Source organism: Coregonus lavaretus (assembly GCF_964263955.1).
Source record: "Coregonus lavaretus genome assembly, chromosome: 20".
NCBI classification, from domain to species: Eukaryota; Metazoa; Chordata; class Actinopteri; order Salmoniformes; family Salmonidae; genus Coregonus; species Coregonus lavaretus.
Window position 1 is genome coordinate 24,680,012 of NC_140007.1, and position 25,012 is coordinate 24,705,023.

The following is a 25,012-nucleotide window of genomic DNA, read 5'->3' on the forward strand; positions in this document are numbered from 1 at the left end:
TTTTTAGTCATTTAGCAGACGCTCTTATCCAGAGCGACTTACAGGAGCAATTAGGGTTAAGTGCCTTGCTCAAGGGCACATCGACAGATTTTTCACCTAGTCGGCTCGGGGATTAGAACCAGCGACCTTTCGGTTACTGGCACAACGCTATTAAGCACTAAGCTACCTACCTTGAACATATTAGTATTTAGAAATGTAATTAACAAGAGATCCCTGTTTCAACAGGATTGAATCCTACCGAGTGGTCATGCTGGTGTGTGGTGTTAGCTGTTCTCAGAAGTGAGAAGCATACCTGCTGCCTACTCCTCAACACCTGCGCTAGGTGTTTTCCCACCTCGGCTGAGCGACTAAGACACACAGACCAGGGATTGTCTATAACACTGGCCACCGCAAGTAGAGAGGCAGGCCATGTAAGCGCAGTCACAATACCTAGACAGGGACAAGTAGGGGAAAGAAATGTTCAGTAGTGGAGGGTTACTAGGCTATATATGAGACTGGAGGACAACACTCTTTAGAATTTAGGATGCTAGTTGGAAATCAACAATCAATCAAACCTGCTATGTTCATGGAAAAGTTTAACTTGAAATGAAAATTAATGTAGACTTTGTTTCTACAGTACAGGATACATTGAGTGAGTGCCATGTTCAAAGTTTGTCCTTGAACTCCTTGGTGAAACTGGAAAGAATTCTCAATGGTGTAGCCTACTACAAAATCCCATTCATCTAAAAAAAGGCTCATTTAACTCAGTCACAATGCTTGCATATAAGCTCACATGGCCACTTATTTCCACCCACACAAATGTCAAAGGAACCCTAAGGCTTCTTTCTAACAGCTGTTGCCGACGTTCTATCAGACAAGCCTCCGCATCACGACGTCATCCCTATTGATGGCATTTTCAGTACAAGATATCGTAACCCCTAAAAATATGCCTCCCCTTGACAAGATCAACAGAAGGCATCATCTGTTCAACCAGCTACTCTGAATGTATCCCTCTCTATGTCTTCCCTCTCATTTCAATGCAATGTCTGTCTGAATAAAACAATTTAGTGGAATTCCACTGTCCTTAATATATATTTTTTAACTAGCCAGTGGTGAGGCTTGGTGTGATAGAACAGATGACCTACCTGACAGCACAGTGTACTTGAGGGCCTCCTGGGCCACCATGCTGACCAGGCCGTCGAGAAGAGCAGCCATGGTGGAACCCAGGTCCCTGAGGAAACGAGACTCCCACACCAGACAGTACTGCTCTCCGCACGCACCCAGACTGCACCAAGGAGCCTGGAACGAACCTGAGGGTGGGAGAGAGGACAGGACACGTGAGTTCAGCAAAGTGGATACCGGTAAGTGATATAATGTACGTCCCATGAAACTATTAATTTTAATAGTGATGGACACCGATATGGAAAATCTTTATCAGTTGCATTTTTTCAATTCGCTATCATATCAGTGTTATGAATAACATTGCAACTTTCTGTTCAGTCAAGATTCTCCTACTTTTTGCCTCCATGGGTTTGTAAAGTATGTACAGTAGATGACCTTGGTAGTCTTTAAGTGGCCGTCAGTGTACGTTGACACAGTTTGATGTTAGTATTGATGGTAGATTCTACAGTGAGACTGGTGAGAGGTTATGCTTGCTCACTGTATTTGCCAGTGCACAGCCAGCCGGTCACAGCCACAGTCAGGTGTAGGTGCTTCCCTGAGCTCAGTGGCAGAAACTCAAACTCCTCTATTGCTCCCACCCGCTTATTCATCTTATAGCCTAGAGAGAGACAGAGAAAGAACGAGTGAGACAATAAGGTAAATGATAGCAGGAAAGAGATTCTGATCTCAAACAAAAAATTTAAAAAGGAGACTACCTATCTCAAATTAAAAAGGAGACAAACTATCTTCATACACTGCCAAAGCCCATTCATCTACCAGTGATCTCACCAGTTAAGCCAGCCCCTGCTGCTCCAAACAGGGAGGCCATGATGGCGATGCCAGTGGCTGAGCCCAGAGCAGCCGCCCCTCCTGCCCCTAGTACGGCCGATGCCCCCGCCGCCACCAGTGGTGCCGCCAACCCGCCCGTCACACCTACATTAAATAATGGCATAATTTGCTAATGAGTGAGTAATACAACAAATTTGAATTTCTCAATGCTGCCTCTAATACTAGCGATTGGCCCAAGTAAAGGCACTGACCAATCACAGCTCCTCCACCCACAGTGGCCAGGCCAATGAGGAGGTAGCGTCGTAATTTACGTCCTCTCTCTTTTGTCCGTCGCCGAGATGAATCCTCTCTGAGAGATAAAAGAAAGAAGAGCATCTGAATATACAGCGAGATGCATAATGGTCTATAAACAATAGATGTATTGGTGGATTCATATAGGCTACTCAACGACAATGTTTACAATGTGACGGAAGTACTACAGTTTATGAATACATGTTTCACCACAGGGTCATTCCCTACTGAAACCAAACCAAGTAGACCATAAAGGATAAACAAACTTACTGTTGTAGTCAGTCCTGAGGCAAAGCAATGACACATAAAAGAGAGTACACTGAATGTAATTACCCATGCAAAAATCACACTGCCACCAACATAGATAAACATTTTATCTAGTTTAAACATCTTCATGACTAGGGAAACTAGTTTTTATTCATTATTCTCTCCCTCACTTACGCGCTCTCCACCACTCCCTCTCTCAGTCGTTCACCCAGCGTCGCCTCAAACTCCTCCAGTTGCTGAGGGGACACTCGCAGTAGACAGCTGACATGGCGAATTAGGACTCGTGATCTGGAGTCGTACAGGCCTGGGATCAAAGTATGTTTTGGTCACATTCAGAGACATTGTTAGTACTTTATGAACTTTCCAGTTTTGATGAAGGCCAACTCTACTAACTAATTAATGTAAGCTACTTACCATCTTTGATGGAAAAAGACACAAGGTCCTGTGAGTGAGAGAGAATGACACAAGGAACTTGTGAATGATCTTAGAAGTGACAGTATGCCCAAAGCTTACTTTGTTTTGAAGTGCTGGGCCACAAATATAATAAGTTACATGTAGGTCACTTGTGCAAAAAAGAGAGAGCATGGTCATATCACCAATACACTGATTAATCATTCCAGCATTTGATTGGATATGTGCAAGGCAGTGACCGAACCCACCTGTGTGATGGGAGTGGCCCGTGCAGACAGTAGTGGCTCAGCCTGAAGGATGGAGAGGAAGGTGTCGCTGCCCTCGAATCCCAGGCCTGCCAGAAAGGCCCCCATGACGGGCATCACCGACTCATCCAGCCCCAGCCATAGCACCAGCCCCTCCAGGTACTGCTCCCGGAAACACCTGTACAACGATTAGAGGACTAAGTTTAGGCAAAGCCAGCAAGATGTTCATATTGTTCATATTCATATCAACAAATGTATTAAAATAACCTTACAGAAAGACAACCATATCTGCACCATTCCACCAATCAGGCCTTTGTAGAGTAGCCAGATAGAAGCCACTCCTCAATAAAAGGCACGACAGCCCACTTGGCGTTTGCAAAAAAGTCATCTAAAGGACTCTCAGACCATGAGAAACAAGATTCTCTGGTCTGATGAAAACAAGATTGAACTCTTTGGCCTGAATGCCAAGCGTCACGTCTGGAGGAAACCTGGCACCATCCCTACGGTGAAGCATGGTGGTGGCAGTATCATGCTGTGGGAATGTTTTTCAGCGGCAGGGAGACAAGTCAGGATCGAGGGAAAGATGAATGGAGCAAAGTACAGAGAGATCCTTGATGAAAACCTGCTCCAGAGTGCTCAGTACCTCAGACTGGGGCGAAGGTTCACCTTCCAACAGGACAACGACCCTAAGCACACAGCCAAGACAACGCAAAAGTGGCTTTGGGACATAGTCTCAATGTCCTTGAGTGGCCCAGCCAGAGCCCGGACTTGAACCCGATCGAACATCTCTGGAGAGACCTGAAAATAGCTGTGCAGCGACGCTCCCCATCCAACCTGACAGAGCTTGAGAGGATCTGCAGAGAAGAATGGGAGAAACTCCACAAATACAGGTGTACCAAGCTTGTAGCGTCATACCCAAGAAGACTCGAGGCTGTAAAAACGTGGTTTTGCTTTGTCATTATTTTTATTTTATTTATTTTATTTTATTTCACCTTTATTTAACCAGGTAAGCCAGTTGAGAACAAGTTCTCATTTACAACTGCGACCTGGCCAAGATAAAGCAAAGCAGTGCGATAAAAACAACAACACAGAGTTACATATGGAATAAACAAAACGTACAGTCAATAACACAATAGAAAATCTATATACAGTGTGTGCAAATGTAGTAAGTTATGGAGGTAAGGCAATAAATAGGCCATAGTGCAACATAATTACAATTTAGTATTAACACTGGAGTGATAGATGTGCAGAAGATGATGTGCAAATAGAGATACTGGGGTGCAAATTAGCAAAATAAATAACAATGTAAATAACAATATGGGGATGAGGTAGTTGGGTGGGCTAATTACAGATGGTCTGTGTACAGGTGCAGTGATCGGTAAGCTGCTCTGACAACTGATGCTTAAAGTTAGTGAGTGTCTCCAGCTTCAGAGATTTTTGCAGTTCGTTCCAGTCATTTCCAGCAGAGAACTGGAAGGAATGGTGGCCAAAGGAGGTGTTGGCTTTGGGGATGACCAGTGATATACCTGCTGGAACGCATACTGCGGGTGGGTGTTGCTATGGTGACCAATGAGCTAAAATAAGGCGGGGATTTGCCTAGAAGTGATTTATAGATGACCTGGAGCCAGTGGGTTTGGTGACGAATATGTAGTGAGGGCCAGCCAACGAGAGCGTACAGGTCACAATGGTGGGTAGTATATGGGGCTTTGGTGACAAAACGGAAGGCACTGTGATAGAATACATCCAATTTGCTGAGTAGAGTGTTGGAAGCTATTTTGTAAATGACATCGCCGAAGTCAAGGATCGGTAGGATAGTCAGTTTTACGAGGGCATGTTTAGCAGCATGAGTGAAGGAGGCTTTGTTGCGAAATAGGAAGCCGATTCTAGATTTAACTTTGGATTGGAGATGCTTAATATGAGTCTGAAAGGAGAGTTTATGGTCTAACCAGACACCTAGGTATTTGTAGTTGTCCACATATTCTAAGTCAGACCCGCCGAGAGTAGTGATTCTAGTCGGGCGGGCGGGTGCCAGCAGCGTTCGATTGAAGAGTATGCATTTAGTTTTACTAGCGTTTAAGAGCAGTTGGAGGCCATGGAAGGAGTGTTGTATGGCATTGAAGCTCGTTTGGAGGTTTGTTAACACAGTGTCCAATGAAGGGAAATATGTATACAAAATGGTGCCGTCTGCGTAGAGGTGGATCTGAGAGTCACCAGCAGCAAGAGCAACATCATTGATATACACAGAGAATAGAGTCGGCCCGAGAATTGAACACTGTGGCACCCCCATAGACTGCCAGAGGTCCAGACCACAGGCCCTCCAGTTTGACACATTGAACTCTATCTGAGAAGTAGTTGGTGATCCGGGCGAGGCAGTCATATGAGAAACCAAGCCTATTTAGTCTGCCAATAAGAATGCGGTGATTGACAGAGTCAAAAGCCTTGGCCAGGTCGATAAAGACGCCTGCACAGTACTGTCTTTTATCGATCGCAGTTATTATATCATTTAGGACCTTGAGCGTGGCTGAGGTGCACCCATGACCAGCTCGGAAACCAGATTGCATAGCGGAGAAGGTACGGTGGGATTCGAAATGGTCGGTGATCTGTTTGGTTAACTTGGCTTTCAAATACTTTCGAAAGGCAGGGCAGGATGGATATAGGTCTGTAACAGTTTGGATCTAGTGTGTCACCCCCTTTGAAGATGGAGATGACCGCGGCAGCTTTCCATTCTCTGGGGATCTCAGACGATACAAAAGAGAGGTTGAACAGGCTAGTTATAGAGGTTGCGACAATTTCGGCGGCTAATTTCGGCGGGTCCAGATTTTACAGTTCTTTCAGGGCCTCAGCTATCTGAATTTGGGTGAAGGAGAAGCGGGGGGGGCATGGGCAAGTTGCAGCGGAGGGTGCAGAGCTGGTGGCCGGGGTAGCGGTAGCCAGGTGGAAAGCATGGAAATTCTCGATTATCGTAGATTTATCGGTGGTGACAGTGTTTACTAGCCTCAGTGCAGTGGGTAGCTGGGAGGAGGTGCTCTTATTCTCCATGGACTTTACAGTGTCCCAAAACTTTTTGGAGTTAGTGCTACAGGATGCACATTTCTGTTTGAAAAAGCTAGCCTTTGCTTTCCTAACTGATTGTGTATATTGGTTCCTGACTTCTCTGAAAAGTTGCATATCGCGGGGGCTGTTCGATGCTAATGCAGTACGCCACAGGATGTTTTTGTGCTGGTCAAGGGCAGTCAAGTCTGGGGTGAACCAGGGGCTATATCTGTTCTTAGTTCTGAATTTTTTTAATAGGGCATGCTTATTTAAGATGGAGAGGAAAGCACTTTTGAAGAACATCCAGGCATCCTCTACTGACGGAATGAGGTCAATATCCATCCAGGATACCCGGGCCAGGTCAATTAGAAAGGCCTGCTCGCTGAAGTGTTTTAGGGAGCGTTTCACAGTGATGAGGGGTGGTCGTTTGACCACAGACCCATTACGGACGCAGGCAATGAGGCAGTGATCGCTGAGATCCTGGTTGAAGACAGCGGAGGTGTATTTAGAGGGTAAATTAGTCAGGATGATATCTATGAGGGTGCCCATGTTTACAGATTTAGGGTTGTACCTGGTAGGTTCCTTGATAATTTGTGTGAGATTGAGGGCATCTAGTTTAGATTGTAGGACGGCCGGGGTGTTAAGCATATCCCAGTTTAGGTCACCAAGCAGTATGAACTCTGAGGATAGATGGGGGGCAAGCAATTCACATATGGTGTCCAGGGCACAACTGGGGGCTGAGGGGAGTCTGTAGCAAGCGGAAACAGTGAGAGACTTATTTCTGGAAAGGTGGATTTTTAGAAGTAGAAGCTCAAACTGTTTGGGCACAGACCTGGATAGTATGATATGATATCTCTACAGCAGATTGCAACTCCGCCCCCCTTTGGCAGTTCTATCTAGATGGAAAATGTTGTAATTCGGGATGGACTTTCAGCTCCCTCCAAAGATTTTCTATTGGGTTCAGGTCTGGAGACTGGCTAGGCCACTCCAGGACCTTGACATGCTTCTTATGGAGCCACTCCTTAGTTGCCCTGGCTGTGTGTCCCCAAAGAATGATGTTTCCACCTCCATGCTTCACGGTTGGGATGGTGTTCTTGGGGTTGTACTCATCCTTCTTCCTCCTCCAAACACAGCGAGTGGAGTTTAGACCAAAAAGCTATATTTTTGTCTCATCAGACCACATGACTTTCTCCCATTCCTCCTCTGGATCATCCAGATGGTCATTGGCAAACTTCAGACGGGCCTGAACATGCGCTGGCTTGAGCAGGGGGACCTTGCGTGCGCTGCAGGATTTTAATCCATGACGGCGTAGTGTGTTACTAATGGTTTTCTTTGAGACTGTGGTCCCAGCTCTCTTCAGGTCATTGACCAGGTCCTGCCGTGTAGTTCTGGGCTGATCCCTCACCTTCCTCATGATCATTGATGCCCCACGAGGTGAGATCTTGCATGGAGCCCCAGACCGAGGGTGATTGACCGTCATCTTGAACTTCTTCCATTTTCTAATAATTGCGCCAACAGTTGTTGCCTTCTCACCAAGCTGCTTCCCTATTGTCCTGTAGCCCATCCCAGCCTTGTGCAGGTCTACAATTTTATCCCTGATGTCCTTACACAGCTCTCTGGTCTTGGCCATTGTGGAGAGGTTGGAGTCTGCTAGATTGAGTGTGTGGACAGGTGTCTTTTATACAGGTAACGAGTTAATACAGGTAATGAGTGGAGAACAGGAGGGCTTCTTAAAGAAAAACTAACAGGTCTGTGAGAGCCGGAATTCTTACTGGTTGGTAGGTGATCAAATACTTATGTCATGCAATAAAATGCAAATTAATTACTTAAAAATCTTACAATGTGATTTTCTGGATTTCCGTCTCTCACAGTTGAAGTGTACCTATGATAAAAATTACAGACCTCTACATGCTTTGTAAGTAGGAAAACCTGCAAAATCGGCAGTGTATCAAATACTTGTTCTCCCCACTGTACATCTACAGTGGGGGAAAAAAGTATTTAGTCAGCCACCAATTGTGCAAGTTCTCCCACTTAAAAAGATGAGAGAGGCCTGTAATTTTCATCATAGGTACATGTCAACTATGACAGACAAAATGAGGGGAAAAAATCCAGAAAATCACATTGTAGGATATTTAATGAATGTATTTGCAAATTATGGTGGAAAATAAGTATTTGGTCAATAACAAAAGTTTCTCAATACTTTGTTATATACCCTTTGTTGGCAATGACACAGGTCAAACGTTTTCTGTAAGTCTTCACAAGGTTTTCACACACTGTTGCTGGTATTTTGGCCCATTCCTACATGCAGATCTCCTCTAGAGCAGTGATGTTTTGGGGCTGTCGCTGGGCAACACAGACTTTCAACTCCCTCCAAAGATTTTCTATGGGGTTGAGATCTGGAGACTGGCTAGGCCACTCCAGGACCTTGAAATGCTTCTTACGAAGCCACTCCTTCGTTGCCCGGGCGGTGTGTTTGGGATCATTGTCATGCTGAAAGACCCAGCCACGTTTCATCTTCAATGCCCTTGCTGATGGAAGGAGGTTTTCACTCAAAATCTCACGATACATGGCCCCATTCATTCTTTCCTTTACACGGATCAGTCGTCCTGGTCCCTTTGCAGAAAAACAGCCCCAAAGCATGATGTTTCCACCCACATGCTTCACAGTAGGTATGGTGTTCTTTGGATGCAACTCAGCATTCTTTGTCCTCCAAACACGACGAGTTGAGTTTCTACCAAAAAGTTATATTTTGGTTTCATCTGACCATATGACATTCTCCCAATCCTCTTCTGGATCATCCAAATGCACTCTAGCAAACTTCAGACGGGCCTGGACATGTACTGGTTTAAGCAGGGGGACACGTCTCGCACTGCAGGATTTGAGTCCCTGGCGGCGTAGTGTGTTACTGATGGTAGGCTTTGTTACTTTGGTCCCAGCTCTCTGCAGGTCATTCACTAGGTCCCCCCGTGTGGTTCTGGGATTTTTGCTCACCGTTCTTGTGATCATTTTGAACCCACGGGGTGAGATCTTGCGTGGAGCCCCAGATCGAGGGAGATTATCAGGGGTCTTGTATGTCTTCCATTTCCTAATAATTGCTCCCACAGTTGATTTCTTCAAACCAAGCTGCTTACCTATTGCAGATTCAGTCTTCCCAGCCTGGTGCAGGTCTACAATTTTGTTTCTGGTGTCCTTTGACAGCTCTTTGGTCTTGGCCATAGTGGAATTTGGAGTGTGACTGTTTGAGGTTGTGGACAGGTGTCTTTTATACTGATAACAAGTTCAAACAGGTGCCATTAATACAGGTAACGAGTGGAGGACAGAGGAGCCTCTTAAAGAAGACGTTACAGGTCTGTGAGAGCCAGAAATCTTGCTTGTTTGTAGGTGACCAAATACTTATTTTCCACCATAATTTGCAAATAAATTCATTCAAAATCCTACAATGTGATTTTCTGGAGAAAAAAATTCTCAATTTGTCTGTCATAGTTGACGTGTACCTATGAAGAAAATTACAGGCCTCTCTCATCTTTTTAAGTGGGAGAACTTGCACAATTGGTGGCTGACTAAATACTTTTTTTCCCCACTGTAAGCATTGGGTAACGATGAAAGAGATCACTGGAGGTACCGATTGAGCCGGTCTCCACGTGTATGCGGGGTGGGACAAACGAGCTCTCTGAGGCTGGTTGAGCGGGACTGGGGGCTCTACAGTGAAATAGTACAATAAGAACTAGCCCAAACAGCAATAGGCTAGGCATATTGACATTGGAGAGAGGCATAACGCAATCACAGGTGTTATTCGAGAGGACTAAGACAACAACTGGTAATGGCGACGAAAGTTTGGGCTGAGGCTAAACAGATAAACAGGATAGGGTACCGTGTAAAGGAACAGTACAGCAGGCATCAGCTGTGTAGCTGAGTGATCATAAGGTCCAGTGAACAGCAATAGGTAAGTCCGGGAGCAGTTCGTAGGCTGCTACAGCACAGGCGAGCAGGAGGCACGGCTGTTGATTGCGCGTGCTAGCGGGCCGGAGCTAGCAGATGGATCATTGTGGTCGTCGCAACGGGAAGCCTGTTGAAATCACATCAGACGATTACGTCGGCAGACCAGTCGTGATGGATTGGCGGGGCTCCGTGTCGACAACTAGGAGGTCCCGTCCGGTTGACAGAGAGGTAGATAGCCGGGAGATGGGCCTGGCTCGAGGCTAGCTCAAGGCTAACTGGTGCGTCGGGACAGTGGTGAATTAGCCAACAACAGCCATTTGGTTGCAGCTAGCTAGTTGCGATGATCCGGTGTTACGGTCCAGTGATTCTGTGATTCCGGCAGAAAATCCGATATGCTCTGGGTCGATAGCACGCTGTGCAGACTGGCGCCGGAGAAGATGGCTGCCGTTTTACAGCCCTCTAACCAATTGTACTATTATGTGTGTTTTTCCGCGTTATTTGTAATTTATTTTGTACATAATGTTTCTGCCATCTTATAACCAAAAAGAGCTTCTGGATATCAGGACAGCGATTACTCACCTCGTATTGGACGAAGATTTTTTCTTCAACGAGGCGGCCGCGAAGGATATCATACAGACACCCGACAAGGCCCAAATCCCCGTCATTCGCGTGAGGAAGAGACGGAGATATCGTGGACGTAGATCGGGGTGCCTTGTAAGGATCCGACGGCGAGCGAGTAAACTGCCTCTTCCATCAATCCTATTAGCCAACGTTCAATCATTTGAAAATAAATTGGATGACCTAAGATTACGGTTATCCTACCAACGGGACATTAAAAACTGTAATATCTTATGTTTCACCGAGTCGTGGCTGAACGACGACATGGATATCATACAGCTAGCGGGCTATACGCTACATCAGCAGGATAGAACGGCTGACTCCGGTAAGACAAGGGGTGGCGGTCAGTGTATATTTGTAAACAACAGCTGGTGCACAAAATCAAATACTAAGGAAGTCTCGAGGTTTTGCTCGCCTGAGGTAGAGTATCTTATGATAAGCTGTAGACCACACTATTTACCAAGAGAGTTTTCATCTATATTTTTCATAGCTGTCTATTTACCACCACAAACCAATGCTGGCATTAAGATTGCACTGAATGAGTTGTACAAGGCCATAAATCAACAGGAAAACGCTCATCCAGATGCAGCACTCCTAGTGGCCGGGGACTTTAATGCAGGGAAACTTAAATCCGTTCTACCTAATTTCTACCAGCATGTTAAATGTGCAACCAGAGGAAAAAAAACTCTAGACCACCTTTACTCCACACAGAGACGCATACAAAGCTAACCCTCGCCCTCCATTTGGCAAATCTGACCATAACTCTATCCTCCTGATTCCTGCTTATAAGCAAAAACTAAAGCAGGAAGCACCAGTGACTCGGTTAATAAAAAAGTGGTCAGATGACGCAGATGCTAAGCTACAGGACTGTTTTGCTAGCACAGACTGGAACATTATCCGGGATTCTTCAGACAGCATTGAGGAGTACACCACATCAGTCACTGGCTTCATCAATAAGTGCATCGATGATGTCGTCCCCACAGTGACCGTACGTACATACCCCAACCAGAAGCCATGGATTACAGGAAACATCCGCACTGAGCTAAAGGGTAGAGCTGCCGCTTTCAAGGAACGGGACTCTAACCCGGACGCTTATAAGAAATCCCGCTATGACCTCCGACGAACCATCAAACAGGCAAAGAGTCAATACAGGACTAAGATTGAATCGTACTACACTGGCTCTGACGCTCGTCGGATGTGGCAGGGCTTGAAAACTATTACAGACTACAAAGGGAAGCACAGCCGCGAGCTGCCCAGTGACACAAGCCTACCAGACGAGCTAAACCACTTCTATGCTCGCTTCGAGGCAAGCAACACTGAAGCATGCATGAGAGCACCAGCTGTTCCGGATGACTATGTGATCACGCTCTCCGTAGCCGATGTGAGTAAGACTTTTAAGCAGGTCAACATTCACAAGGCCGCAGGGCCAGACGGATTATCAGGACGTGTACTCCGAGCATGTGCTGACCAACTGGCAAGTGTCTTCACTGACATTTTCAACATGTCCCTGACTGAGTCTGTAATACCAACATGTTTCAAGCAGACCACCATAGTCCCCGTGCCCAAGGACTCTAAGATAACCTGCCTAAATGACTACCGACCCGTAGCACTGACGTCTGTAGCCATGAAGTGCTTTGAAAGGCTGGTCATGGCTCACATCAACAGCATTATCCCAGAAACCCTAGACCCACTCCAATTTGCATACCGCCCCAACAGATCCACAGATGATGCAATCTCTATTGCACTCCACACTGCCCTTTCCCACCTGGACAAGAGGAACACCTACGTGAGAATGCTATTCATTGACTACAGCTCAGCATTCAACACCATAGTGCCCTCTAAGCTCATCACTAAGCTAAGGATCCTGGGACTAAACACCTCCCTCTGCAACTGGATCCTGGACTTCCTGACGGGCCGCCCCCAGGTGGTAAGGGTAGGTAACAACACATCTGCTACACTGATCCTCAACCCGAGGGCCCCTCAGGGGTGCGTGCTCAGTCCCCTCCTGTACTCTCTGTTCACCCATGACTGCATGGCCAGGCACGACTCCAACACCATCATTAAGTTTGCCGACGACACAACAGTGGTAGGCCTGATCACCGACAACGATGAGACAGCCTATAGGGAGGAGGTCAGAGACCTGGCCGTGTGGTGCCAGGACAACAACCTCTCCCTCAACGTGACCAAGACAAAGGAGATGATTGTGGACTACAGGAAAAAAAAGAGGACTGAGCACGCCCCCATTCTCATCGACGGGGCTGTAGTGGAACAGGTTGAGAGCTTCAAGTTCCTTGGTGTCCACATCACCAACGAACTATCATGGTCCAAACACACCAAGACAGTCGTGAAAAGGGCACGACAAAGCCTATTCCCCCTCAGGAGACTGAAAAGATTTGGCATGGGTCCTCAGATCCTCAAAAAATTCTACAGCTGCACCATCGAGAGCATCCTGACTGGTTGCATCACCGCCTGGTATGGCAACTGCTTGGCCTCCGACCGTAAGGCACTACAGAGGGTAGTGCGTACGGCCCAGTACATCACTGGGGCCAAGCTTCCTGCCATCCAGGACCTCTATACCAGGTGGTGTCAGAGGAAGGCCCTCAAAATTGTCAAAGACCACCCTAGTCATAGACTGTTCTCTCTGCTACCGCACGGCAAGCGGTACCGGAGTGCCAAGTCTAGGTCCAAAAGACTTCTCAACAGCTTCTACCCCCAAGCCAAAAGACTCCTGAACAGCTAATCATGGCTACCCGGACTATTTGCACTGCCCCCCCACCCCATCCTTTTTACGCTGCTGCTACTCTGTTAATTATTTATGCATAGTCACTTTAACTCTACCCACATGTACATATTACCTCAACTACCTCAACTAGCCGGTGCCCCCGCACATTGACTCTGCAACGGTACCCCCCTGTATATATAGCCTTCCTACTGTTACTTTATTTTACTTCTGCTCTTTTTTTTCTCAACACTTTTTTTGTTGTTGTTTTATTTTTACTTTTTTTGTTAAAAATAAATGCACTGTTGGTTAAGGGCTGTAAGTAAGCATTTCACTGTAATGTCTGCACCTGTTGTATTCGGCGCATGTGACCAATACAATTTGATTTGATTTGATTTGATAATTGTCCAGGCTAGAGCTGGCTGGTAGGTAGTACAGGCCACGGACAGTGGTGAAGACCGCTAACGGTGGCTAATAGCAAGTAGCTAGTTAGCTGGCTAGCTGGCTAGTTTCAGCCGTAGGTTCTTGATAAAAATAAAGAAATAATAGAATCCGTTCCACATTGGGTGAGGCGGGTTGCAGGAAAGTATATTTAGTTAAAGGATGGAAAGTGAGCGAGAAATATATACAAAAAAATACAAAAAAACAGGCTATTTACACGAGGACACAACAGAATACACGACCGCACTGCTACTCCATCTTGGACAGTTATGGGTTATTGTGTGTAGATTGATGAGGGAGAAAAAAACAATTTAATCCATTTTAGAATAAGGCAGTAATGTCACAAAATGTGGAAAAAGTCAAGGGGTCTGAATACTTTCCGAATGCACTGTACATATTTGGTACAGTTATTCTGAGGGTACAGTACAGCAGTGGTTGCCAAATTGTGGGGCGTGTGAGGGGTCGTTTGCAGGGGCGGTGTGTTCATTAGGGCGATATGGGCGACGCACTGCCAAACGGGAAAAGGAAGGGATTTTTTTTCTAATCAATTATATCACGGCAACAGTAGTTATCAGTGTTCTAATCTAGACGTCTGATCTGCCACTAAATGTCCAATCAGGCTAAAGTCGTGCTTCAAATGTCCCCGCCCGTTTTGGGGCGATTTCAGTCAGGTTGAAAATCGCCCAGAAGTCTCTCATAGCCTCTAATGTAAAATCAATTTTTTTCAAATATCAGAGCTTTCAATACAATCTCTATGGGTTTCTGAGGGCTTGCATTTACGCGCTTTCGTCATACGTAACATAACCATGAACGTAACTAAGAAAAGAGCGGGTAGCCTCATCAATCAATTCACTACTACTGTCAAAATGGCTAGCCTTCAGTGCAACTCGATTGTCTCTTTGAAAGAAGTTCCTTTTTGTCGGCGAACAAATCAAGATAAATTGGCAACGAAACAATTAGGACCTCCCAGACCAAATTTAATAATTCAACAGGTTTCTACTAAGCAGAGTCGTGAACACTGTCTACGAGAATCGAGACGACCTCATAGAATGTTTTGAAGCCATTCGGACGGGTTCATTGGGTTCATTTGACCAGCCCACCGTGAGAGAGGCATCTGGCTACGTGAGGATGCTACATGATGAAGATTTTATTTTTTTCCTGCGGCTTTTTCACAAAATCATGCCCCACGTCGACATTCTGTACCAGAAGCTACAGAAGAAGGACATCGATGCTGTCTTTATCAAACGTGCCCTCGACAGCTTCACAAGCAGTGTGCAGGCCAAAAGGTAAGATTAAACAATATCATTCGATCTTTCTCAAAGCAGAGCTTTATTTGAAAATGTATGCATGAAAGGAGACTGCATTTGTGTTTGAAATTACATTATTCTCATTATATATGGCCAGTGGTGTAATCTAGCTTATTTTATATACTATGTGTACTGTACAGTGGTGCTCATAAGTGTATGAACACATTCTAAAGTTGACTAAAAAGAGGAATACAAAAATAAAAAAAATTATCTTTTGGAAATTGATCTTAATGACTTAATTAAAAAAGTTGTAAAATCCAACCTTTAAGGACACCAATTTTCTTTTCTTTTTTATTCCTCTTTTTAGTCAACTTTAGCATGGGATCATAAGCTTATGAGCACCACTGTATACTGTGCTGAACATCCAGGCTATGTGAGACACAAAGGCTAATTTAAACACTAAAGACTTTATGCATCCCTGCCCATTTTAAGTGGAACTGAAGTATTTGTACTATACATGGATACATTGCATATACCTGTGCATCACATAGACAACAATACTGTACAAAGCCAACAAACACATTGGTCTGTTTGCCTTCAGGGACTCCTCTCAACAGCAGCTGCAAGAAGCAACAGGAGCCAAAAGACCCAGAACAGCTTTGAGAGAAGAGGAGAAGCAGAGGCTGTCTGAAGAGGTCTGCAACACCATCCTGGATCACACCAAAGAAAGGTTCTCTTTCTCTGGCCACCTTGTGAGTGCTACCTTACTGCAAGCAGACATGTTTGAAAGGTACTGCCATTCATTTCCTGATGAGGCTCTGAATGCCACTGTGAATGCATACCCCATGATGAGCAAGGCAAAGCTCAAGACAGAACTATCTCTGATCTATGAGAATCCTGAATTCAAGGGATGCTGTGGTGCACTGGCACTGTACCAGGTTCTCATGAGCTACAACCTCCAGGAGACGTTCTCTGAGACTGTGACTCTGTTGAACATCCTCATAACTACTCCCATGACAACAGCTGAAGCTGAGAGATGTTTCTCAACTTTGACACGAGTTAAGACATTCCTGCGAAATTCAATGGGCCAGGAACGTCTGAATGCACTGGCCATGCTTTCCATGGAGAGGGAACTAGTCCTCAGCATGCCTGATTTCAATGAGAAAGTCATTGAACGCTTTGCTGTATTGAAACAGAGAAGAGAACAGTTTCAGTACAAGTAATGTAGCCTCTCTCTCTCTTTGTCCCTCCCTGTCTGTCTCTTTAACACACACACGCCCAAATCAGTTCACAGTTGATGTTGTTTAAAATAGTTATTTTTCATTTTAAAAAAAGTAAAAAAATAAATAATCTGTTCATGTTCATTTTTACAAATCTATACAATTGGCCAGAATATGGTTGTTCATATTTACAAATCTATACAATTGGCCAGAATATGGTTGTTCATTTTTACAAAGCCATACAGATAGCTGTGTTTACCTTTTCTAGAAATTACTTTCAAATTCTGTTTTCAGGCAAAATGTCTATCACTGTTCATTTTCACAAATCTATACAAGAGGGCAGAATATGGAAGTCTATAAAAATGTCTTATTACCAATAACTTGCATCAATGTTTTCAGTAGCCTCTATCAAAAGCTCCTGCTTGCTTGTTGTGAATTATGCTCAGGTGCACATATTTCCAATTCAACCATGAGGCAAAAAATGTGGTAAAAGCTCTTGTTGATCCTGCAATCTGAACAAATACCAAGATGCTGTATTTTCAGCTGATATTTCATTTGTTTATGGAAATGCATATTGTTTATGCAGTGTTGAGGAATGTGAAAGAACACCCTTGATTATTTTTACTGTGATAACTTATTTTGATTTTGTAAGCCAACACTTTTGAGATCAGTCAATAAATGCTTCTGGTATTGACTTATATGCTGCCCCTGTCTTCATGTTGTTGCTGGACATATCTTTTTAAAAATGTGTGTAGGTCACCTAAATCATCAGAAAAATTGTCCTGAGAATTTTTTCAGGAGCCGCCACTGGTCGTTTGGGAACCCCTGCAGTACTGTACCTGTTCTCAGGTCCAGGAAACAGCTGGCCCAAGGAGACCCCACAGAGCCCTGCGTAGGCAAAGCGCCCTGGTTCAGTCAGCTGCCTGCCAATCACCGCCACAGCGATAGGTTCATCCGGCCCATCTCGACGGGGCTTCTCCCCCCCTGGATCTGTAGAGATTGACAGATATATTTAGTTAATGTGTAATAGCAGTATCATAACTTGATAAAGGTTTGATGAATCTGAAATCTTTCCAACGATGCTGCACTAGAACAGTCAGTGAAAGGTAACAAAAAATATTTTTACAAATGTGCTAGGTAGCTACATGAAAAACAAATGTTCCTGCATCACGGAGAAACTCACTGAACCTAGGCAACAATAAGTCCCCCAAAAAGTATTTAGCAACTTGCACCTTCCATGCACTGACTCAAACTAGTACGTTATCTAACTAGGTAGCTAGACAACCAAAATAAGCTAAGTGTTCTAGTTAGCTAACTAGTTACGTAACTAGTTAGCTATCTTGCCAAATAAGTAGGGGACTATTTAGACTAGGATACAAGTTTCTTGCTAACTTTCTAGCTAGCTAATAACGTTCAGTGGCTAACAACCAGCTAACGTACACTCACTGTTCGAAACAGCTGGCGGATAGCTAGCTTAGGTTAGCTAGTTTATGTTAGGTAGCTAGATAACCCACGTTGACACGTAGACGTTTCTTTACAAATGCAAAACATTATTGATTACCTGGAGTCAACACTGGATTAAAACAGTGTTGTTTTGTTCTTTCCTCCTCCATTTCACTTTGTTAGCATGGTGGCTCAGCTTGGTTGTTGTTATCAACTTGTGGTTGAAAGTTCAATGAACTCTTTGCAACTTCTGACCAAAGAGCTGACGCGTCCAAACAGGGTCGTGTTCAAGATTGTAACGTTGAGACACAGCTTGTACATACGTGTAACGATCTGAAACACCTCGTTCGTTCATTCAGCAAGAGCAAATGGATGGGGGGAAATTATTATATGACCCTCGATATTTATTGGAAAGGAGTATCAAGCTCATCAACGGGCACTTTCACCATCATGTGAAGTTCATCATAACTTTTTCATCTGTAGCCTAATAAACTGCATGCTTTCCCGAGTCGTAGCAGGATGACCACACAACACATAATTCATTTTACTGACACAAAAATATCCCACCTTGTCTACCGTATTTTGTTTTGTGGACATTTGGAAAGTTTAGCGATAAAAAATGTGTTTCCATCAGGCCTGTTCTGACATTTTTTATCCAACGTGTAGGCTACTATACTCGCATAAAACGTTTGAATGGAAACCTGGTTATTTAAAAAGATCAAGAACAAATATTTATTGAATAATAATACAATACACTTATTTTAGTTCTGTCCTGCTCCCATTTGTTCAACTCAGAATTAAGATTGATGTCTCTCAAGAGGTTATAACTTATTGGGAAGACAACGAATGAGATAACAAGCAAAGAGGACCTTTGTTAATCTCTCACAAATATATATTTGTAAACCACAAACTAGGTTTCCATCCAATTCACAACAGATTTTCATGCGAATATTCGAAAATCGGCATAAACAAAATGTGCGCATTTCCCCACCACTAACCATGTTTCCATCCACAGTTTTTATGCAAGTAATGTCATAGGCCTACCATATTAAATAAAACCATGACAGCTGTGATGGAAACTGGAAGTTTCGGTGCAATTGTACAAATGCTGACAGAACATTTGTTAATTTGACATGGTGTGATCTTTTTGTATTTTTGTATGGATATAGCCTAATAACCATCATATAAAACTAAACTTGGAGTCACACGATGATATGGTGTGTGGTCCTCCCACTTACTCGGTAAACCATGCAGTTTATTAGGTAGGCTACAGATGAAATAATTTATGATAAACCTCACAGGGTAGTGAAAGTGCAAGTGTAATCTTGATGCTCCTTTCCAATAATTATTCTGGTGACATAATGATTGATGCTTCATTCCCGTTTGACAAATACAAATATTCTCGCTCTTAATTATCTCATCATGTATTGTAGACTATCCTACCTGCACTGTATCTGCTAGCTGTTGGCTAGAGCACGCGTGCCAAGACTAGAGTCGGCACATTTGCTATTTGCCTCAACAGTTTTAGTGAGAAAAATATCGGTAGAGTTGAAAATGCGATGTAAACACATTGAACTTTTTTATTCGGTTCTTGAAAACTGATTTTCAAGATGTAGCCTATACATGGTTCATACAGACATTGCCAAGTCACATTCAAGGACTTTCAATTACATTTTCAAGTACTTAATTGTAATTTTGAAGGATCTTTATATTTAATTGTTGTAATAGCCTATAGAAAACCTACTCCCCCCAAAATGAATGCAAAAAAGTATGCATTACCACTTAAAGAATAATGCATTTTTTTTATCGGCCTACCCAATGGCATTATGCATTCACATTATTTTTACATTCTAAAATATGTCAGAATAATGTGGGCATTGCCTGGCTAAATAGACAATATGCTGCGGACACAAACAGAGTTAGAGGTTCCCTTTGTAATGTAACGCTTTGTTTGGAAAGCCAATTTGAAGACAACATTTGATGTTGTTGTTATATCTAGCCTAGTTGTAGAAGAACGGACATCTGCACAGTTTCACATTGTACATCACTCTGTCGTTTAATGACATGTGCCACACATTCTGACAACCCATTCATCCGTAACGCAGCACACTGTCGTAAACCATAACAACGTACAGTACGACGTACAGCACGTCGTACCATACATAACATTCCCCCCCCCTTTCCAAAACCAGGGACTGGTACCATATATAAAATGTCCATAGGGCAAGAACCTAGAGTGATACCTGTAAGAAATAAACATTAACCCTTAAACGGATGGACTCTCCAAACTAGCCAGTTCAGTCAATTAACCTGGAGGTTGACTAAGACACCTAACGGAGCCTAAGAATGAAAAGAGGTTAAGTAGTCCACCAGATAAGCAGGGCGAGTTCGTGCCCGCATAGGCCTTTCTTCAACCGCCACCGCTTGTGGCTCTGGCCCTTGGGGAACCCACAGAGGCTGGGGCTCAGGTGGTAGTGGTGGAGGAGGTCCATTCGGTGGCGTCTCTGGCCTGCATGTCTGTTTTGTGTGCCTTCGTGTTCCTTGAGGGGCAGGGACTTTTCTGAGGCGGCTGGCGTGCCAGCGTGATCCATTGCTCATCATGAATGTGGCGGGCCCCAGTTGTCGACTGACCTGCAAGGGGTCCGACCAGAATGAGGCCATTTTGTTGCACCGCTGAGGCCGTCGGGCTCGGACCCAGTCTGACACTTGGATGATCGACTTCTTCACCCTGTGTGCCTTGTCAAAACGCTGTTTCATTGCTCTTTGGTGCCTGGTCACTGCCTGCTGTTCTTGGGTGCGCCTAGTCGCCGGTTCTGCTACTCTCTGTGTTCTGAGTCTGTCCAGTGGCAGTTCCATCTCACGACCTAGCATGAGGGATGCCGGGGAGACCTGTGTTGTTGTGTGTTTGCTTGCTCTGTAGTGCATTAGCGTTTGATTCAAAGCAGTTTGGAACGTGCACCCCTGGACCAGGTGCGCTCTGATGCCGTTCTTCAGCGTTTGGTTGAAGCGTTCCACCCCTCCGTTAGCTTGTGGGTTGTAGTAGGCCGTGCGGATGTGTTTGATTCCCTTGTTGCTGAGATATGAGGAGAACTCGGCAGAGGTTAGCTGGGGCCCATTGTCCGTGGTAAGGGTGAGGGGTAGGCCCCACCTTGTGAACAGGCTGTCTAGGATGTCCACGATGGCCTGTGCTGTGACAGTTCCGACAGGAACCACTTCTGGCCACTTAGAGTGGAGGTCATACACCACCACCAGGAAGCGCTGATGGTGAGGGACTGCGTGTCCATGGATCTCTCCACAGATGTCCAGTTGGATGTGCTCCCAGGGGTGGGACGGCCATGCGAGAGGCTGCAGGGGGGGTGGGGCGGACTGTCCTGTTTTCCCACTGAGGAGGCATGCAGCACAATCCCTGACCAGGGCTTCAATGTCGTGGTCGATGCCTGGCCACCACACAAGGTCTCGACATCGCTGTTTGACCTTCACTATGCCCAAGTGACCCTTGTGCGCCATGGATAGAACACGCGCACGCAGGCCACTCGGGACCACAGTGCAAAACCCTCGAGAGACACAGACTTCTTCCCAGCAAGAAAGTTCGTGCTTCACTCTGGCGAAAGTCGCCAGCTCTTCCGGCACATGTGCTGGCCATCCAGTGCGTATGTAGGTGCGCAGGGTAGACAGTGTGGGATCCTGTTCCGATGCTTGCTTCAGCTCCTCCAGTGAGACGACTGACTGAAGAGGAGCGTATAGCATTTGTACAAGCTCTGTTTCGTTGTCGTCTGGCAAGACGGTCGGAGTAGGAGCGTCAAAGGAGCATGAGAGGAGGTCTGCCACCACGTTATCCCTCCCCGGAGTGAACTTCAGCTGATAGTCATACTGTCTGAGGCGGTCGGCCCATCTGTGCAGCCGAAGTGGCTTGTGGCCAGTTCCTGATGCTGACAGTAGCGTTGTGAGGGACTGGTGGTCGGTTCGGAGTGTGAACAGACGGCCATATAGGTAGAGGTGCCACCTTTCGCACGCCCAGACACAGGCCAGTGCTTCTCGTTCGCCCACAGAGTACCGTTGTTCTGTGGGGCTCAGGGCCCTTGAGGCGAAGGCGACGGGCCTCTCAATGCCATTCTGCAGCTGTGAGAGGACAGCTCCTAGTGCTCCAGCTGAGGCGTCACATGTGACAATGGTGTGGCAGACGGGGTCAAAGTGAGCCAAGACTGGGGCTGTGGTGAGCTGGCTCTTCAGTGAGTGGACCGCGTCTGAGCAGGCTGCCGTCCAGGCCCATGGCTCATCCTTCTTGAGGAGCTGGCGAAGGGGCGCTGTGGTCTGAGAGTAGTGGGGCAGAAACCGGAGGTAGTAAGCTGTCATGCCCAAGAATGAGGCCACCTGAGAGGCTGAGGTCGGTTCCGGGATCCGGTGGACGGCTTCAATGTTCGACATGAGTGGGGCAATGCCTTTGGCCGACAGGCGGAAGCCCACAAGCTCGACGGCTGGAGCTGCAAAGGTGCACTTTCCACCGTTAAGGGTCAGGTTGTTCCGCAGTAGAGCACTGAATACTCTGTGGAGTCGATAATCATGGATGTGGAGGTCAGGGCCGTGGACCACGATGTCATCCAGATAGACCGCCACCCCAGGTATTCCAGCGAGGATGGTGCTCATCACCTTCTGGAAGCAGCTGGGTGCGGAGCTAAGTCCAAAAGGCATGCGTGTATATCTGAACACGCCAGCATGTGTGACAAAGGCCGTGAGGTCTCTGCTAGCTGCATGGAGGGGTACCTGAAGATAACCCTGACGAAGGTCAAGCTTCGTGAAGATCGTGGAGCCATGGAATTGTGCGGTCAGCTCCTCAGCTGTAGGCAAGGGGTACTTATCCGGGACAACGGCCTTGTTCACAGCACGGAGATCCACACAGGTCTGGATTCCACCTGACTTTTTGGTTGCAATGACCAAGTTTGAAATCCAGGGGGCAGCGTTGACTGGCTCAATGATGCCTGCATCCAACTGTGACTGGAGATCTTTTGTGACGTCATCACGCAGTGCAAAGGGAATGCGCCGCAGGGGCTGCATGACTGGGGTCACTTCCGGATTCACTAGGGGCCTGTGAGTAAAGGCTGTGAGGCAGCCCAGTCCATCAAACAGAGTCGGCCAGTTCTGTTGCCATGTGCAGGTAACCTGGTAGATAGCTGACCCACTGTCATCTCTCAGTGTGAATCCCAAGCCTGTGAAGAGGTCGAGGCCCAGGAGGTTGGCACCCCGCTTTGCAACATGAAATGTGAATGATGGCAGATGTTTGGTGCCGTAGTGTACTGGGACCTGGAGGGTGCCTACAATGTCTATCTTGGATCTACCGTACCCACACAGGGCAGTGGAGGGCTGTTGGAGTGGTAGGTGACTGAGAAACTTGTAGTAAGTGGCAAGGTTGAGCAACGACACCGCAGCGCCAGTATCCAGCAGCAAAGGCAAACCCACCTCACCCAGCTGCACAGTGCATGTCCTGAATGACACATGGTTGGTGGAGACGGTTCGGATTTCCGTGTGTTCATGTTGAGAGTGAGATGAAACTAAGGGCCTGTTCTGGGTGGAGCTAGTAGCATGGGCAGAACGACACACTTTCGCAAAGTGATTGTATTTTGAACAGTTCTTGCATATTTTCCCACGGGCTGGGCAGTTTGAAGCCCTTGAATTGTGAGAGCTAGCCCCACAGTTGCCACAGCTACTTCTGTTTGTTTGTCTGTGTGCCTGCTGCACGGGCATGTCGGTGTCTGTGTCCATGCAGCTATCGACGCGGGAGGGCGTGCGCAGCGCGTGATCGTTGTAGTGCGCCTGCTCGGGCTGAAGCTGCTGTGTGAGAATGGCTGGGGGCCGAGTGTATGCTGCAGAGCTGTCTGTTAGCATAGAAGAGCATTCCAACGCCGCTTCAACCTGGAGTGCTATTTTAATAGCTCCATCTAGTTGTAAATTATCCGATTCCAAAAGCAGTTTCTCCCTTGTCTTTTCACATAACGTCCCCTCTATCAACTGATCCCTGATGATCTCGTCCTGAAGTGTCCCGTAGTTACAAGAGCTAGCCAAATCCCTCAGATTAGCCACGTAGCTTTGAATGGACTCACCCGGCCGTTGGTGTCTCTTCCGTAGCCGGTAGCGTCGGAGGAGCACTCGCTCTTTCCCGGCGAAGTGGTTCCGTAAGAGGCTGACTGCAGCAGTGAATGTAGGAGCCGATCCAAGCGCTCTGAAAATCCTCTGTCCCTCTGTACCAAGGCAGTGACGGAGCAGTGCTGTCCTCCGCTTGTTGGAGATTGTAGAAAAGTCCATAGCTTCTAGATAAGTGTTAAAACTATCAAGCCAGTTATTCCACGGGACTGGAGGTTCGCCAGGCACGGCGAGGAATGGTGCTGGCGGTGGTAAACTGAATTCAGCCATCTTCGTCGCCAATGTTATATCTAGCCTAGTTGTAGAAGAACGGACATCTGCACAGTTTCACATTGTACATCACTCTGTCGTTTAATGACATGTGCCACACATTCTGACAACCCATTCATCCGTAACGCAGCACACTGTCGTAAACCATAACAACGTACAGTACGACGTACAGCACGTCGTACCATACATAACAGTTGTCTTGCTCATAATAACTGCACGTGGTTTTACCGCAACAAGAGCAAAAGACTAGTGCAACACCCTTCAATTGAAACGGCGGGAAACAAACGAAAGCGGCTACATCTCTCATAAAAACTGATCACAAATTAAATCACAGAATAATTATATTGGAGCAGTAAGTTAGAACTTCTAAATCGGCTACCATGACTTTTCAAGGACCAAATAGCCTAGAGGAAATGTCAGATTTTCAAGGTAGGCTATTCCATGATGACTGAATTGCACATATAATAATATTCAACTAAGACTTTGAACTTTTTCAATACCTGGTATGCATACCCATTATTGCCTTAGCATTTACTGGTAGATTTGGAACATATTTTCGACCTCTTTCCTACCCCTACCACTGTCGTTTTTCGGTGAGTTGCTTCACACAACAACCAGCTGCCGACATCTATAGGCTATATGTCGAGCCATGACACACACAGACATGGGCATTCCCGTGCAATTGTTGCCTCTTCAGAAAGTTGGTTTATTTTTGGTCAATTGCACATTACTGTTTGAATAAAACATTATGATAAAAAAATATTTGTGAACCAAAACGAACATGATTTCTTCCCTGATAGCTAG

General features: G+C 45.8%; 1 protein-coding gene across 1 annotated transcript in view; it reads right to left on the reverse strand.

The window, feature by feature from the left end:
* The window catches only part of tmco4 (transmembrane and coiled-coil domains 4), a 26,414-nt gene extending 8,383 nt beyond the window's left edge, over positions 1 to 18,031 (reverse strand). The window contains exons 1-10 of the mRNA XM_084184182.1: positions 17,922 to 18,031; positions 17,200 to 17,350; positions 3,147 to 3,321; positions 2,902 to 2,929; positions 2,662 to 2,791; positions 2,181 to 2,278; positions 1,930 to 2,073; positions 1,640 to 1,759; positions 1,125 to 1,289; positions 293 to 429 (exon numbers count right to left, since the gene is read on the reverse strand). Of these exons, the coding sequence (XP_084040308.1) occupies positions 293 to 429; positions 1,125 to 1,289; positions 1,640 to 1,759; positions 1,930 to 2,073; positions 2,181 to 2,278; positions 2,662 to 2,791; positions 2,902 to 2,929; positions 3,147 to 3,321; positions 17,200 to 17,350; positions 17,922 to 17,973 (1,200 nt within the window). The 5' untranslated portion in view covers positions 17,974 to 18,031. The remainder of the gene's footprint in view (positions 1 to 292; positions 430 to 1,124; positions 1,290 to 1,639; positions 1,760 to 1,929; positions 2,074 to 2,180; positions 2,279 to 2,661; positions 2,792 to 2,901; positions 2,930 to 3,146; positions 3,322 to 17,199; positions 17,351 to 17,921) is intronic.
* Positions 18,032 to 25,012: the final 6,981 nt, after the last annotated feature.